The sequence below is a fragment of the Alligator mississippiensis genome, chromosome 10 (genome assembly GCF_030867095.1).
Source record: "Alligator mississippiensis isolate rAllMis1 chromosome 10, rAllMis1, whole genome shotgun sequence".
Taxonomy (NCBI): Eukaryota; Metazoa; Chordata; order Crocodylia; family Alligatoridae; genus Alligator; species Alligator mississippiensis.
In genome coordinates, this window is record NC_081833.1 from 43,537,111 (window position 1) to 43,553,812 (window position 16,702).

Sequence of the window (16,702 nt, forward strand, 5' to 3'; positions counted from 1 at the left end):
ACATTTGGTTAAGTGAATCATTTGGCTTTCTTGACACAGATCAAATGCTCTACTACATAGATTAAAATAAGCCCAACTTGACAGCTTAGAACTTGGTCTAACTAAAATAATCTTTAAAAATTCCATGTTTGTAGTGTTATGCCTGTTTAAAACAATGAGTTGTTAGGGGATCAAATAATGGTAACACAATGGATTTGCTTTGGTCTGCTCTAACTCTCACAGCAGGCATTGACAGACTAGTGCAAATATGCCACTACTTGGCTCTATAGTAAAACCAAGAATAAACCTGCCCTGATTCGAATAACTTGATTGGACACAAGTTCAACATAGATGCAGATGATTTGTTGCAATCCTCGCCCTCAAGACAGCTACTGCATGCACTGTGTGCTTTTCTCTATACAGTCTGGGCAGCAGATCAGGAAGGCTATGCATGCTTTCCTGCCCAGAGCTGAACAAGCGCAGGGCCATGGGGCAGAACTACTCACATGTGCAATGGAAAAAAGTAGCCTCTCTGCATCTAGGCCAAACAGTTGCCCTCAAGTCTTGCACGCTGGCTTCCATGTCTTATAAAAAAATTAATCATTCGGTATAATTGCTGGCTGAATATTCAGTATATTGCTGGGCAAAATGTTTTCAAACGCTAAATGTGCAGAAAGTTCTTTGGGTAAATCTGGTATCTTTTATTAGACCAACTAAAATAGTTGGAAAAATTCTTCTTTGCAAACTTTCAGGTGCAAACACCCTTCCTCAGGCAGAGGGAGTCTCTCTCCACCTCAGCTCAACGTGCTGTAGTCCCAGGCTTACATTTAAGTCCCAGGCTTAAATGTAAACACTGCATCCAGGAGCAACAAACTATAGTGCAAACTGCGCCTGAGTTTATTGCAATAAATTAATTTCATGTGTAGATGTGCCGACTATATGTTGCTACTGCTTTATGTTTCAGACAGTAAAGGAAGGGGGAGCAGGTGACACTGGAAATGGAAAGAAAAATGTTATTATATCATTACTTTTCAAGCAGTAGTAGGATTTAAAAAATAATACTGCTAAAAGGAATTAAAATCTAAGGCCTCTGTTACCCACTCAATCCTCCTGACAACAAAAATAACCACTAATCATGTGTATTACAGTTGATCCATATATGTTTCCATTAATATCAGTTCCTTACAAAGATACCCATTAATAAAACCTCAGCATGATGACTTAGTACTTTCTGCTAATGTGGCTGGATGCAATTGTGATCATTATAGAAGAACCAGCTAATGGAAGAGCCAGAGCAATAACCAAGAGAAGGTACCTGGCAGAGTTTTCATGGGAGAAAGTTTCTCAGTATAGATCATGCCCTTGTTCTCCAAGGGCCCAGAGCTAGGTGAGGTGCCACACATCTTCAGCTCCCGATGACTTTTTAACTGAGATAAAAGACTGCAGCTTTCTGCACCTTCCCCACCATGATCAAGAGCTCTGCATTTTTTTTCAGGTCTTTCTTTTTGTAGTGGCCTCCAGAGCTAACCTGCCCCAAACACTCCATCCCATTTGCCACTTCTTTCAGAATTTCGAGACACATTCTGCCTGGCATAACAGAATAGTGTAGCTGCTTGATCAACACAGCGCTCTATGATTTTTTATTCCCCTCAGCATTTAGCCTATTCTTTCCCTAGAAATAAATTTCTAGTGCTGAAGCAGCTCACCCTTTTCAGCCTAAGTTAGTAATATCAAAATATCTCTAGTACTCAGACTACGAGGAGGCAAGATAGGGTGACAGACCACTCCAACAAAGCCCACTGGTTACTTAGTGGGAGAACATAATCCTGCAGACATTTAACCTCTCACTTTCTTCCAAAGTCTGTCTTGGTAACAGGGTAAATGGAAGATCATATAAATTAGACTCCACAGGGAGCAGGGTAGTCAGAGTAAGTTTCCAATTTGATATATCTCTCCCCCTTTATGCTATTTCTGACAGTGCTGCAGATGCTTAAAGTGTGATGCCTTTGCTCGGGCATGATTTGATCACTGAATCTGAGGTCAGTCAAACCTCTCCATTGGAACATACAGGAAGGAGTCTCCAGGCTTAACTCTCTCCCCCAGAAGCAGTGATCAATCATATACTAGTAGATTCCTTTTCCTTTCATTCTGTTCTAGGGTTCACCAAAGGTGCTAATCCCAACTCCACACCTAAGATAATAAAAGAAACCCAGATTCACGTCCCGTACCTGTGAAGCCAATGACAGGACTATGGAATTTTGTAGCAATTGCCTTACACACATTTGTTTCCACAGTGAAATGTGGTTTCTCTGCTGCTCCTTACCATTGGATGGAATAACAGAGGCCACAACACACAAAATGCATACGTCCCTTCTACCCTCTGCAGAGTTCAACAGTGTGTTTGGACCACGTGTCCAAGTGCCATGGCAACAAGGTACGGTACACTGAAACATGGCTGAGGCTCATTTCAGATCCAAAGTGGGGGCCAACAATGGAGCAGAAATAATTAAAAAAGAAACAGTTAAAAAGATTTTTTAAAAGATGAGAAACCGCCTAAAGCTCTTTCAGATGCACACTTCTATTACCTGCTAGCCCAATGAAGATATGATTAAGGAACTGCTCTACTAAAGATACCAGTCATTGTATAGGAACACTAAATCTACTTCAAAGGAAAACTAACATCTAAAAAGGGCTAAATACTAAATGAATTTAAAGCCCATGGATACAGTATAGTGCTGCTGGCTTTTCATAATCATGTCTGTACAAAGCATTTTGCCTAGTACATGCCTATCATGCCACATCATTAACCTCCTAAGTGACACTTTCTAGGCAACGAAGCACAGAGGACAAGCCTCATTAATGTTCACAGGCTATTTTTGGGTGTCTCATTTCAGTCAAATACATAAAGCATCCCCTAATGACTAGACCATTTTTTGCCTCTGAATTTTAAGCTGAAGTGCATTTTAAGTGGCTCCTCATGGGCAGTGGCAGGGACTTGTTCCTAGATCATTACAGATTCTCCTGTTCCTTGTGCACTGTGAATTCTGCCCAGCTATTCTGTGGTTAATCATCTTCCAAATGACCCTTTATGATCATTTTATTTAGTAAAAGAAGCCCCAAAAAACAAAACAAGAAAAACTATATGAATGTTCCACTTGCACATTCAAGTCAGTCAGTTTCCCTATTTGTATGAATATGCTGAAAATCAAATCAACCTGTTATAATTTGGCTGGTAACAGCAATTATTAATAATAATCAAGAACATAATTTTCTTAATCTAGAGCTACTGTGGCTATAAAGTAATTTAAGTAGAAAACTTTTTTCCACTGCATGCTGAGAAAACATGATGGGGGTGTAAAAGTAAAGCAGACAGATAAAATGGAATATTGAAAACAGCTCTGAAAATAAATTAACTTCTTTCAACCAGCAATTCATTTAATTCAAACTGCCTGTAGAAAGATAAAATTAATACATCCCTGCATTTCCTTGTGCAATGGAAAAATACAAGAGAAACTGTGCAGCACCCATCTAATATAGAAATGTTAGTCTTTTACTATATAAAGGTAGTTTCATATAAGAAAAATGCTTGGTAAATACTAGTAAATCAGTGTTTAAAATTAATCTTAAACTAGCTGAATAGTTTCAGGACATATCAGACACAGATTAGAAGAGGCAGAGAACAAAGGAGCAATACTTGTTAGAAAAGTAATAAAGAGAAAGGGAACATTATTAATCTTTTTTGGCATGGTCCCAAATCAAGAAGTTGGTGTGATGATTGAATGCAGTATTAAACTGTTATATTTCCTAGTGGTCATAGAATTTTTTAGTTCACAAAACTGAAACCAGCATTTGACACCAGGATTCCTGACAAGCAAAGTATCCTTGGAGTCATGTGGGATGACTTTTTACTTCTCAATTGACACAGGTCTGGCACACAAATTGCCCTGTTCTTATTGATTAACATCTGAGGGTGTAAAGGTCAGGCATCCATGATAATTCTTTCAGGTAAGTCAGAAAACCAAAATACCGCTTCCTTTCCTACAGACTCTAGCTCTTCCCCAATGCCCTTTTTTGCAGGGGGAGTGGAAGCAGAGAGAGAAGAAGGAGGGTGAATATACATCTATGACAAAAAATCTCATGTGAGGTACCAAATGATTCTCTTCTTCAATCTTCCAGTTTAGAATCACTATGCAGTCTTAAGACATGACTTGGAAGAAACATAGCTCAAAGTCCTATTTCCATGAGTGATGTGTGGTACAGTTTAACTGCTATTGCTAGTCCCTAGAACTGAAGCTTAAATAAACTGGAAGTATAACCATGAAAAAACAGAAGTCTTGAAAAAAAGATAAGAAGGGCTGAGAGAGGTATGTTCCTGTCCCCACAATTTTAAGGTGCCCTAGGTTTCCCATCTGGCCTTGGATAAATGAAAAATACTTTTCTGGTCAGGTGCCTCTTTTCTTCAATTCTGGACCTTCCTATTGTCACACATGCTTTTGCAATTTTTTATTTTATGATATTCTTTAATATCATGTATACAAGGTGACAATGGAAAGTTACAGGGAGGAACTGTCTCTTCAAGAGGTTGTTATAAGACCAGCAAAAAAACTGGTTCTTGATTTTGTTGCCACTGGATTTATGACTCAGATACTTTGTTCCAGGTGGACCCAAACCCGCAGACTGACTACATCTTCTCCATTCAATTATAGGCAAATTTTATTGATACACAATGGTAGCAGATGAGAATGATGCAGGCAAGGCAAACAAAATTCCACCCTCCCACCACCCCAATTCTATACCTACCAGTCCTAGGGCTGTCACAGAGGGAAGGTATGGCTGGACAGTATGCAATCTTCACCCTGTAGTTCTTTCTTGAATGTCAGATGTGAGCAGCCTGCAGGTCGAGGGCTGAGCACCTCCCCTCCTCAGCAATGAGGTGGGTGAGATGGGCTAGTGATGTGCCCTCTGTCCATGCTGGCCTTGGGTTCTTCCATCAGGGACCCTTTGCTGCTCTGAAATCCCTCTTTTTATATTCTTTTCCTCCTCCTCTGATGACTCTTTATCCCTGGGTACTGTTGATTAGGTTTTCCTGTGGCCATCATGCTGTCCACATTCTGTCCTGTCAGCATATTCCTTTGTTCCAATAAACCCATCACATGCACACATCTTAATTTGGTCATTTGTCTTAATTTGGTCCATCCACCAAAACTGGAAATCCCAAGGGCTCTGCAGCTGGTCACTGTGACCTGGCCAATGTGGCATAGTCCCTTATGTCATGTTATGGAACAGTGTGGTACATGTCTTCAGTTTCCCAGCCTGTGTATCCATTGGCCTTAGACATGGTGTCTGCCTTGAAGGCTGCAACACTTTGCCACAAACAGGCTTTTAAAAAAGAATTAACCCTTGCCGTTCACCTGGACCTTTGTTCTTATGCATATCTAACTTTACCCACAAGCCAATTCCTAGAAGCAAATTTCTAAATATAATTTTCTGGCCAGAATTGTGCTGAGGCTCACGTTACACAATGCTGAACAATTTGAACTCAGATGCCAGGAGTATGTGTATACCACAGCAGCAGAGTCCCCCAACTAGGACCTGTCCAAACATGCCCTGCTGTCACACTCCAAACCCGGAAATGCACCTGGGAGACTTCTTTAGAACTTTTCTCTACAGCCACTCTTAAGACCACAGTCTCTAGTCTGCTTTAGAGCATCCACTGAGGACAACCCTTCAGTGACCTTGCTTTAGAACAGGGGCAGGTAAAATATGGCCCGTGGGCCGGATCCAGCCTGCCAAGCACTTCCCTCTGGCTTGTGGAGCCCCTTCAAAACCTAGTAATGGCAGCTGCCTGTCTAAAAGCCTCCAGCAGCAGCTGGCGACACCAGCCGCCAGCTGCAGCACCTCAGACTGTTTACTTGGGTCCTGGTTGCAAGGCAACCAATCATGACCTCAGCCTAACCCAGCTCACCTCGCCTCACCCCTGGTTCAGGCCTGGTTTGCAGCTTGAGAGGTGCAGGGGGGCTGAGCCAGAACCTGTGAGCCAGCAAGGGGAAGGAGTGCCTAGGCCAGCTTCTGCCTCTTGCAGAGAACTGGAAAGGACCCTGCCCTGCAGGTAAGCCCAGGAAAGTGGCTGCTGGGCAGGCTTTCCCCGTACCATGCCATGCCACTTGGGCCATTCCAGGTCAGACTGGGCTGGCTCTGGGGAGGTGCAGTATCAGCTGGACCAGCTGTGCCACGTGCAGCTCTGGCCTGGTCAGCACCAGGGAGAAGAGGTGGTGGCTGACCTGTGTGCTGCTTGGGACTGGTCAGGCGGGCCAGCTGAGGTAAGGGGTAGTCACAGCTTTGCCTTGTGCATCTTGGGCTAGGCCAGGCTGGCACCAGGGAGGGAAAGCTGCTCCTGAGCTGGTCCTGAGCAGCACACGACTCTGCCGCCACTTCTGCTGGCCGGTGCTGACCCAGCCGGGCTCGCCCCATCCCCACCAGCACATGGCAAAGCCAGCTTTGGCTGTATGCTGCTTTTTCTGGCCTGTGCCAACCTGGCTGGGCTCATTTAATCTGGAGTAGCATGAGGCCGAAGAAGATTTTCATTGAAGATTTTTGAATAATAGAAAAAGACTTGTCTTTGGTCTCCTCACCTTTCACATTTACTGTTGACAGCGCTCCATGTGACCTGCAACTTGAGCTTATTGACCTGCAGTGTGATGCACTGCTTGCAGAGCTATTTAAATAAGTTCCACTTCATAGCTTTTATGCCTCTCTCAATGAACAGAAGTTTTCAAGGATCAAGGCTTATGCCCAAAAGACACTTGTGCTGTTTGAATCAATGTACATATGTGAGTAGACATTTTCTGTAATGCAAATCAACAAATCAAACCTTAGATCTTCAATTGGCGATGACCACCTTGCAGCAGTGCTCTGCATTGCAACAACAGAGATGATGCCTGATTTTGATTTTCTGATTAATGCACATCAGAGGCTTCATTCTTCACATTGAGTTCCTTTGTTTGTCTTTAAGTTAATCATTTAAGTTGTTATTTATATTATGGTTGTATGCTTGTCATGTTGTTTTTGGAGCATTAAGTTTATCACTACTCAAATTATTTATTTAAATAAAATTAAAATCTGTTATAGTAGATGTTTTATTTTTAGTATATGATACTTTATCTATACCTTGTTAAAATGATTTGTTCTGAAAGATTTTGTGTGTGCAGTCCTTGACTCAATTGGTTTGGCTCCATTGTGGGGGAGGTCTGATGCCCCTGAAGCCCCACTGCTGGGGTAGGATGTCAGAGGGGTCACAACCCCATGCTACCTGGTAAGTTGTGCCTGTGTCTCGTGGCCCATAGGGCAGAACTCTTGGGGCCTCAGGAGCAGGCCATGCACTGTGAGAGTGGCCCTGGTGTTGGGCAGTGTTTCCCAGCCAAGGGGTATATGTTCTGATGTCAGGGATCATGTGATGATGGCAGGGGATTCTGGGACAGATATGGCAAGCAGGGTAGTTTGGTGTTGGGTGGGCAGGTCTTATGACCCAGACTATATGACAGGGTGTAACTTTTGGTTCCCAGGCCACCTCCCCAAAAGGAGTACTTCCAGGGGCAAGGGGAGAGACTTCCGGTGGCAAAGGTCAGGGGTTAGGGGGCAGGACGTCCGGTCCCAAGATGGCAAGCAGGGGCGGGACAACTGTCAAGGGGCGGAGCTACCCATGCGGCCCTCGACAGCTCACCAAAACTCATCAAGCGGCCCTCCGCCTGAAATAATTGCCCACCCCTGCTTTACAGTGCAACAGCAAGAGTGGCAGGGTTAGGAGTGCCCTTCCAAGGATATGAGGTTACTTTGGTGCAGACGTATACTGAATGATACACGTCTTTGTCAGATTGTGACTCTATAGCAGGTGACAAATGGAGTATTTAACTGCTAAAGCAGCTAATGCAGGATGCCTATAATTCATTAGCAATCAATCACTCTAATCTAATTTAGCCTTAACTTTTACTACCTTTTCCACTTTCCAGGTAGTTGAAATCAGCTGAAGTATCTGAGCTGACAATCACTAGATTCAGACATGTAAGGAGCTGATGATGAGGCTGTGTCAAAGGAAGGCAATTGATTTCTTCTGGTAGTACAGTACAGGGCCACTGATCTGAATTTTAGGGCAAGGTACAGACCATATCTTGGCTTTTCCTTGTGTGAGGCACAGTACTGAGAGCTAGGTTTTTGAGGAATTTGGGATATAATTTTTGCAATTTAAAAGAAGGATGTTTTCCTTCTCAAACTCTGTAGATTTGCCTGGAGTATTTATACATTAAAAAGGCATAAATATCTGCCTATGTATGCTAAGATTTAACTTGGAACTGTGACTAGATAAAAAAAATTCTTTCAGAAGAGAACACCAGATGCTAAATCCATCTGGCCTCATGAAAGTGTCTGGTCCTCAAGGATGCCAATGACTATATTAAGGCTAGATCCTGGTTTCAGCAAAACTATATATATTCCTGAAGATGTTAGAGCTCTTTTCATGTTAAATCATTAAGTCAATGAGGTAGGAATCTGATACACTTAATTTAAACACCAGGACAATTCAAGCACTGCCACTGTCCATACTAAATTTTTCTTCAAAAGTAGACAAAATAGTTACAGAATATCACAGCTGCTTATTTCACATACTCTATTTAGGAGCAAATGTTTAACAATTTATCGCTGTTTAATATCAAGAGTGGGTAAGGAAAGCAAAAGACATAACAAGACCTTTGAACCCAAAGCTAGTTATAACACTTGCACAACTCTGACAAGGCTATGATCAGGATCTCAGTTAAACACACAAAATAAAATGCTATGCAAATTAGTGTTTTATAACACATTTTCTGCATTTGCTACTGCATACGATCAACAAACAGCCTAACACTGCTTAATACCTTTTGTTTGAAAAGTAAAAAGTGATCCCACTCAAATTTACTTAAAGCGATTCATGTCAAACCACATATTTCACATAAGAAAAACCTGAATCCTGATACCTAAGAGTTAAGTATTCTCCCTCTCCTACAGGGTTTGAAAAATTAATATATTGTATGTGCAAGCTTCCAGAAGCTAAATCTCTTTCAGCATTAATGAACTGGACTATTATTCTTACAGTATTACCATGAGACTTTTTACTTAAAAAAGGATTCCTTTTTCATTAGCTAATTTACACAGGTTTGTTAATCCTAAAGGAATGAGGGTTTCTTTTTATATCTTTGGAAAGAAGAGATCAGCCTTGTGAAGACTGGCTCTTCTTAGAAGGGAGAAACAAAACTCCTGGGAGAAATTCTTGGTCTTCTAGGTTCTGTTGTGGTGCCACTTACTGGAAAAAGTACACCAAAAAAGCCAGTGCCAGGGAGTTCAGCGTTCATGTGTTTTCTATTAATCCTGAACGATGCCTCTGCCACATGTATTGGGTAGTTCATAAACACTTCAAAACCCACCAAAGGAAAATGCAGTTGGAGAATGTTAATACATTGATAGCAAAGACAGTCAAATTTGTGAAGCTACATATTCTGGAAAGAATACATTAGAAGCAAAAAGCATGTGACCTTAATTGACAGCATAGTACAGTACACATGTGCCTAAGAAAAGCTGCCTTCTGACTTTCATAGATTTCATAGATTTCATAGAAATTTGGGCTGGAAGGGACCCCGGCGGATCATCGAGTCCAGCCCCTGGCCCCAGGGGCAGGAAGTCAGCAGGGATCATAGGATCCCAGCAAGATAAGCACCCAAACATGTCTTGAAGGTGTTCAAAGTGGGTGCTTGAACCGCCTCCGGCGGTAGTCTATTCTAAACCTTGGAGGCTCGGACAGTAAGGAAGTTCTTTCTTATGTCCAGCCTGAATTGGTCACGGCAGAGTTTGTGACCATTTGATTTTGACATCACTTGGGGTACTCTGGTGAACAGATTTTCCCCCAGATCCTGATGAGCACCTCATATAAACTTATAGGTGGCCACCAGATCACCCCTGAGCCTGCGCTTTTCCAGGCTGAAGAGTCCCATGGCTCTCAGCCTCTCATCATAAGGTCTGTTTTCCTGACCTCTGATCATGTGCGTAGTTCTCCTCTGCACTCTCTCAAGCTTCTCCACATCCTTTTTGAATTGTGGAGCCCAAAACTGGACGCAGTACTCCAGCTGAGGCCTTACCAAGGCCGAGTACAACAGGAGAATGACGTCCCGGGATTTGCATGAGAAGCATCTATGGATGCAAGCCAGCGTTTTGCTTGCTTTACTAGCTGCAACATCATACTGAAGGCTCATGTTCATCTTGTGGTCAATCATGACCCCCAAGTCCCTTTCATCTGTAGTGCTAACCAGCGTAGCACTGTTGAGCCTATAAGCATGCTGCAGGTTTTTCCTCCCAAGGTGGAGAACCTTGCATTTTTCAGTGTTGAACACCATCAGGTTCTCATCCACCCATTTCATGAACCTGTCAAGATCTGCCTGGATCACCCTCCTGTCCTCAGATGTGGATGCTTTACCCCAGAGTTTGGTGTCATCAGCAAACCTGGCCAGTCCACTTCTGACACCAGTGTCCACATCATTGATGAAGATGTTAAATAGTATAGGCCCTAGGACAGAGCCTTGAGGAACCCCACTGCTGATTGCACACCAAGACAATTAGCTTCCATCAACCACCACCCCCTGGGCCCTACCACAGAGACAATTCCCCAGCCAGCGGATCGTGGTGAGGTCAAGGCCACAGTTAGCTGGTTTAGCCCAGAGGTGATCATGGGATACCAGATCGAAGACTTTTTTAAAGTCAAGATATATAACGTCAATCTCTTTCCCCTTGTCCAGGTGATAGGTCACCTGGTCATAAAAGGAAATGAGATTGGTCAAGCAAGACCTACCCACAACAAACCCATGCTGGGTATCCCTCAGGATATTGCTTTCAGCTAGTCTGTTAAAGATGGCCTCTTTGATAATCTTTTCCAAGACCTTCCCCAGGATAGAGGTCAGGCTGATGAGCCTGTAGTTTGCCAGATCTACTTTCCTCCCTTTCTTGAATATAGGCACCACTTTGTCCATCTTCCAATCCTCGGGCACTTCACCAGAGCACCAAGAGCTCTCAAAGATCTCTGCCAGGGCCTGAGCTATGATGCCTGCCATCTCCTTGAGTACCCTTGGGTGTAACCTGTCAGGGCCAGCTTACTTGAAGGTATCCAGCCTGTCAAGGTGTTCCTCCATGAGGTCAGCGTCGATGGAGGGCAAGGAATCTTCCTCACCTGGGCCTCCCTGACCCACAGTGTGCAGGGGCATCCCATGGGACTGGTGAAAAACTGATACAAAGTACCCATTTAGCAAGTTTGCTTTTTCCTGACATCGGTTGTCAGTTGCCCCATCTGGTTTAGCAGGGGTCCAATGTTGCCCTTGCTTTTCCTCTGGCTCCCCACATATCTAAAAAACGACTTTTTATTGTCCTTGATACTTGTAGTTAGCTGGAGTTCCATTGCAGCCTTGGATTTCCTGGTTTGCTCTCTGCAGGTCCAGACCAGAGCAGAGTATTCCACCTTGGTGGTGGTTCCCGTGCTCCATCCTTTGTAGGTCTTCCTTTTAAGATGCAGGAGGTCCACCAGTTCCCTGGAGAGCCATGGGGGCTGCTATGCCCTTTTGCTGCCTTTCCTCCAAGATGGGATGGACTTTGCTTGTGCATCCAGGATTGCTCCCTTGAGGAGCAACGGCCTGTTCTGAACTCCCCTGCCCTTTGGGTTGTGGCCCTTTAGGGCCTCTCTGACAAGCCTCCTTAGCTTGTCAAAGTCAGCTTTCCTGAAGTCGAGGACTTCTGTATTACTGACTGACTTGCCAGCTTTATGGCAGATGGTGAAGGTGATCAGCTCATGGTCACTGTAACACAGCTTCCCTTCGATTGTTAGGTCACTGATTAGGTCATCCCCGGTTGCCAGTATGAGGTCGAGCCGGTAGATTTATTGAGTCAGGTAGAGGTCATCCACGCGTGAGAGAAAGCTTTGCAACTGCTCAGATTTGGCTGAGCGCTCCTCCCACAAGATGTCTGGGCAGTTAAAGTCTCCCATAACAACCATACATGGGGAGCATGCAGCCTCAGCCAATTCGCTGGTGAACTCCTGGTCAAGGTCTTGACCCTGGGTAGGGGGTCTGTAGTAGACTCCCACCATAGTATCCCCTGTGCCATGTTCCTCATGGATTTTAACCCAGAGGGTCTCAAGTCATCCACTGTGGATGCCCATGTCGGCTTGCAGGGACGCGTAGCTTTCCTTGACATAGAGAGCTACACCCCCGCCCCTTTTCTCCACTCAATCCCTCCTGTACAGGGTATAGCCATCTATACCTGTGGTCCAGTCATGGGCAGAGTCCCACCAGGTCTCCATTATCCCTATGACATCATAGTTATTTGCATTTAGCAGGAGAACAAGGTCCTCCTGTTCATTCCCCAAGCTCCTGGCATTTGTGTATAGGCATGCAAGTGTCCCCTTAGGGGCCCTTGCCTTGCCTATATTTTGTTCCAGGGCTGGGGCTGAGTGGGATCCCTTAAGTGCCTTGGCCTGCTGGCTTTGCAAGGGTTGCTCAGCAGGCCAGCAGTGGCAGTAGTCTCCCCATCCCCCGATGGGCTTTGTTTAAAGCCCGGTGGAGCAGGTCAGCCAGTCTGGCTGAGAAGAGCCTCCTCCTTAGCAGAGAGAGGTGGAGGCTGTCCCTTCCCAGCAGCTCGCTGCCTCTCTCTCCAAAGAGCGGACTATGGTCATGGAAGGCAAAGCCTTCCCAATGACACCAGCGCCGCAGTCTTTGGTTGAATACCTGGATCCTCCCCTCCCTCCTCAGCCCATAGCCTGAGACTGGGAGGATCAAAGAAAACACCACCTGCATGCCCTGCAGACCCAAATCCCTGTAGCGCCTAATGACCCAGCTGGAAGCACTCTGAGTCATGTCATTGGTGCCCACATGGATGAAGAGGGTAGCGGTCAGTGGGCTGGAGGAGTTTAGGGATCTTCTCTGCAATGTCTCGGATTCTGGCTCCTGGGAAGCAGCAAACTTCCTGGGCTAAGGGGTCGGGGCGGCAGATTACCCCCTCAGTCCCCCTCAGGATGGAGTCTCCCACAACCAGCACTTTGCGTTTGGTCTTGGGGACAGCGGGGGCAGTAGCTACTGTATTGTCTGTGTTGCCTGCGGGAGCTGGAAACTCATCAGGCTGTGCTGGGGCTGCAAGAGGTTCGTACCTGTTGCAAAGCTCCAGTGGGGCAGGGGCCTTGGTGCGGTGGGCCTTGGGGCCCTTGACCGTCTTGGTCAAATCCCTGGGCTGGACAGTAAGGGAGGTCCCCAAGTCCTCCCTTGTCCTGGAGGGAGACTATGGTCTACCCTCCACCTCCTGGGGGAGAACGGCCTGGCAGTAGGAGTCTATCTCCTGCTCGCAGTCCCTGATGGCACGCAGTCTCTGGACTGCGGCCTGGAGCTCCTCCAACTGGTGAGCCAGAGACCCCAGTAGGGAACAGACCCCACAAGTGGAGATGGCTATGCTCCCGGGCCCCAGAGCCTGAAAAAGTGTCAGGCAGCCCCCACAGCCGGGAGGCCAGGGGTTCTGTCTCTGTGGAGCTTGGAACCATGGGCTCCATCTGGGTGGCAGTCTCTGAGGTGCCGGGGGGGGGGCACAGACCCCGAGGGGACCCAAGGGGTGCGGCATGTGCCCATCCATGTCATGCCACTGGTGGGCTAACTACGGCTGGGACTGTCTACCCTGGGGGGCTCACAGGCAGGGCCTCAGGCCCTTCCGCTCGTCCTCTTGCGCAAACTTCTGCACCGGGCCTAGGAGTGTGCCTGTTTGCACGGCCTGTTCGTGAGGCTCTGGTCACATGGCTCCCTGGGGGGCTGGGCAAAGTAGGAGCGGGGGGGCGGACGTGACCCTCCTCGGCCCACTTAGCCCACTCTCAGCTGGCTAGGTCCTTCCCTCCATGGGTCCCTGCTTACCCGCGGGCAGGCTGGAGTTCGTCGGGGGTCCTGGGGTTACTGCTGGGGTCCGTAGGCTCATGGGGGCGCAGCGGGCTTACACCCACGCATCTCGCACTGGAGCCAGGACACTAATGAGGCTTATGCCGTTGCTGGGCCCTTTTTAAATTGCACACATGCGCAGAAGGGCCGGCCGGTGCCTCGCTATTTTGTGGGGGCTAAGGAGGGTCCCTCCCCTCCACCAAGGGAAGGAACAGATGGGTAACTCCACCCTAACCTGGCACATGTGCCTGCACGGGGGTCGCACAGCTCCCTGTGGGGCTGGGCCAAGGAGGAGCTGGGGGGGGTGGGCGTGATCCTTCTTGGCCCACTTAACCACTCCCAGCTGGCTAGGTCCCTCCCTCCATGGGCCCCTGCTTACCCACGGGCAGGCTGGGGCTCGTTGGGGGTCCTGGGGTCACTGCTGGGGTCCCTAGGCTCACGGGGGTGCAGCAGGCTTACATTTCTATTTTTATGGCCAACAAAATGTAAAAGGTCAGGATTATCTGAGCTCAGGTGGTCCATGAGGTCTCCACTTTGATGTAAAACAGGATTTAAGCTTAACACGATTCTTCCCAAGGCTTTTCACTTGTGAAAAGACTCCTCACTCAAGACCATGCATTCTGCCTTCCAATAAGACAGACATATTTGTAGGTGGAGACTTTTGAAGTCAGGCCATAATATATAAAAAGTATGATGAAACTATACCAGGTATACAACGAGCCCACATGATGAGAGGTCAAACCAAACAGAAATGGAGTCCAGATTGATGGATAAATGAACACCATCATGGCATGCTTAGCATGCTCTTAGATCTCATAAGCAGTGCAGCCTCAAAATCTACACACCAGGATTCCTAAAATCCAAATCAACAGGAGGAAACAGACAGGGACTGGTACACTCACCTGGTGTTGTCCGAGTCAATTGTATGAAAGAGCTTTTCAAGTTCTTCTTCATTCAGAGTCCCGTCAGAAAAAAAAGCCTGGAACTCTTCCAAAGACAGCTTCCCATCATCTGTAAATAATAAGACATCAGATGTTAAAACTCAAAGATGAATGAACCAAAGAAAGGATCGTCTTCCCCAACTGAGTCACAATTAGTATTATAAAGTATGCACATGTTTTATGGAGTTATCCAAATTAATGAAGAAGGGTTGGCAAAATACTGAAACTAACTTGGGGTCATATTTTCAAATGTACAGATGTGCACAGAGTTGCACTTGCATTTGTAAGTCTCAGTCCCTATTTTTATCTAGGACTTAAATATACTATGCTTCATACACACGGCACAGATGTATTTCAGAGCCTGAAAGAACCCCTATAAAGAAATCAGCAGAGCTGTGTATCAGGGCAGAGGGCCCATCCAAGTTGCAGAATCTGGGACTAAGCATCAAATTGTGCTATGTAACAGCTGACCTAAGAAAGATGAAGAGATTTGACCCTCCAGAGAGGAATATTGCTGTGTAGGAAAAAATGATTAGGCTTTAATTCCCTGCGTGCATGTGGATTAAGGAAAAGAGGTTCCTTCCAAAATTCAGTCTCACCAAAGAAGCTCAGAAGCCCTTTTCTCTGTTCTACACTTAATGCAGGACACTCACTAGAGTCTATACAGTGCCTAGGAAAGCCCAAGGGTCTAATTAACATTGTACATTAACATCTACTCAAGACACTGACTGCACAGCTGTTAATGCACAGTCATTTAGTACTTGTATACACAAATCCTAGATGACTGCACAGTAACCAGAGTTACTGCGCAATAGCACTGCCAAACAGCTTTTAGGTGATGCTGGATGTGCAGTAGCTCATTACTGCTGCGCAGTACCATCATGTCATTCTTTATGCCATGTGACAGTACTGCACAGTAGTAATGAGCTACTGCTCAGTCAGCATCTCATGTAGATGTGGCCACTGCATCTTATAGCTAAGAGCATAAAAGCAAAATTACAGCCACCAAATGTAATCGCATATATTTCACTTGAAATGCCAACTGTTTAAACACACAGGAACTTAGCGTCACCTTAGTGTTGTGCCTATGCTTTTAAAAGAACTGGATGACACTATACCCATCTGTTGGGCCATATGAGATATGATTTACTGGATATCTGTTCCAAATCTACAAGTTAGTGAAGAAATTACAATAGAGAGCTTGAAGTCTTCCCTTACATTGGACACTCAGTTGGTAACCTACAGCAATTAAAGACAAAAATTTTGAACTTGGCCAGAGAGTTTGAGCACTAGCTTGACTCCCTTGAGTCTGACTTTCATAAGTACTAATGAAATCCTTAATCCCAGCTGCACTGAATGGGAGCTGCAGGAAGTTAGCACATGTGGAAATTAAGGCCAGTTTCTCAAACCAAAGACTAAAGAATCAATAGCTACTTTTGAAAATCTGGCCACAATCAAGTTATGAGCCCTCTGGACTGAGATGTTCCAGGTTACACGTGACAAAAGAGGTTGAGCATTTGCCAGCCTTGTTAATTGACTGAAAAATGTATCAAGTATCAAACATAAAATAATCAATAATCTACTGTATTGATCCCAAATACTGCACCTTCCTTCAGCCCTACTATAAAGTTTTGGGCTCAAATTATAAATCACACTACCGGTTTGAAAGGCTGAGAGAGAAAAAGAGACTGAAAACTCATATGTGTTGTCATGTAAGGGGAGAAAAGTTGTATAGAGATCCTTGATATAACAAAGACACAAGCCTAGTTGTTAAATTGGGAATTTCCTTCGCTATGTGCATTAAAAAGG

The 16,702-nt window shown here is 45.4% G+C and overlaps 1 protein-coding gene across 7 annotated transcripts in view; it reads right to left on the reverse strand.

The window, feature by feature from the left end:
* NECAB2 (N-terminal EF-hand calcium binding protein 2) overlaps positions 1–16,702 on the reverse strand; it is a 441,556-nt gene that overhangs the window by 325,827 nt on the left and 99,027 nt on the right. For 6 of the 7 annotated variants that reach the window (XR_009455239.1, XM_059713747.1, XM_059713748.1 and 3 more), the window contains one exon: positions 14,855–14,963. The exons of the other annotated variant lie outside the window; for it this stretch is intronic. Coding sequence is in view for 5 of the 6 variants with exons in the window: in XM_059713747.1 (XP_059569730.1) it covers positions 14,855–14,963 (109 nt within the window). In the remaining variant the exon portion in view is untranslated. The remainder of the gene's footprint in view (positions 1–14,854; positions 14,964–16,702) is intronic. 7 annotated transcript variants of the gene reach the window in all.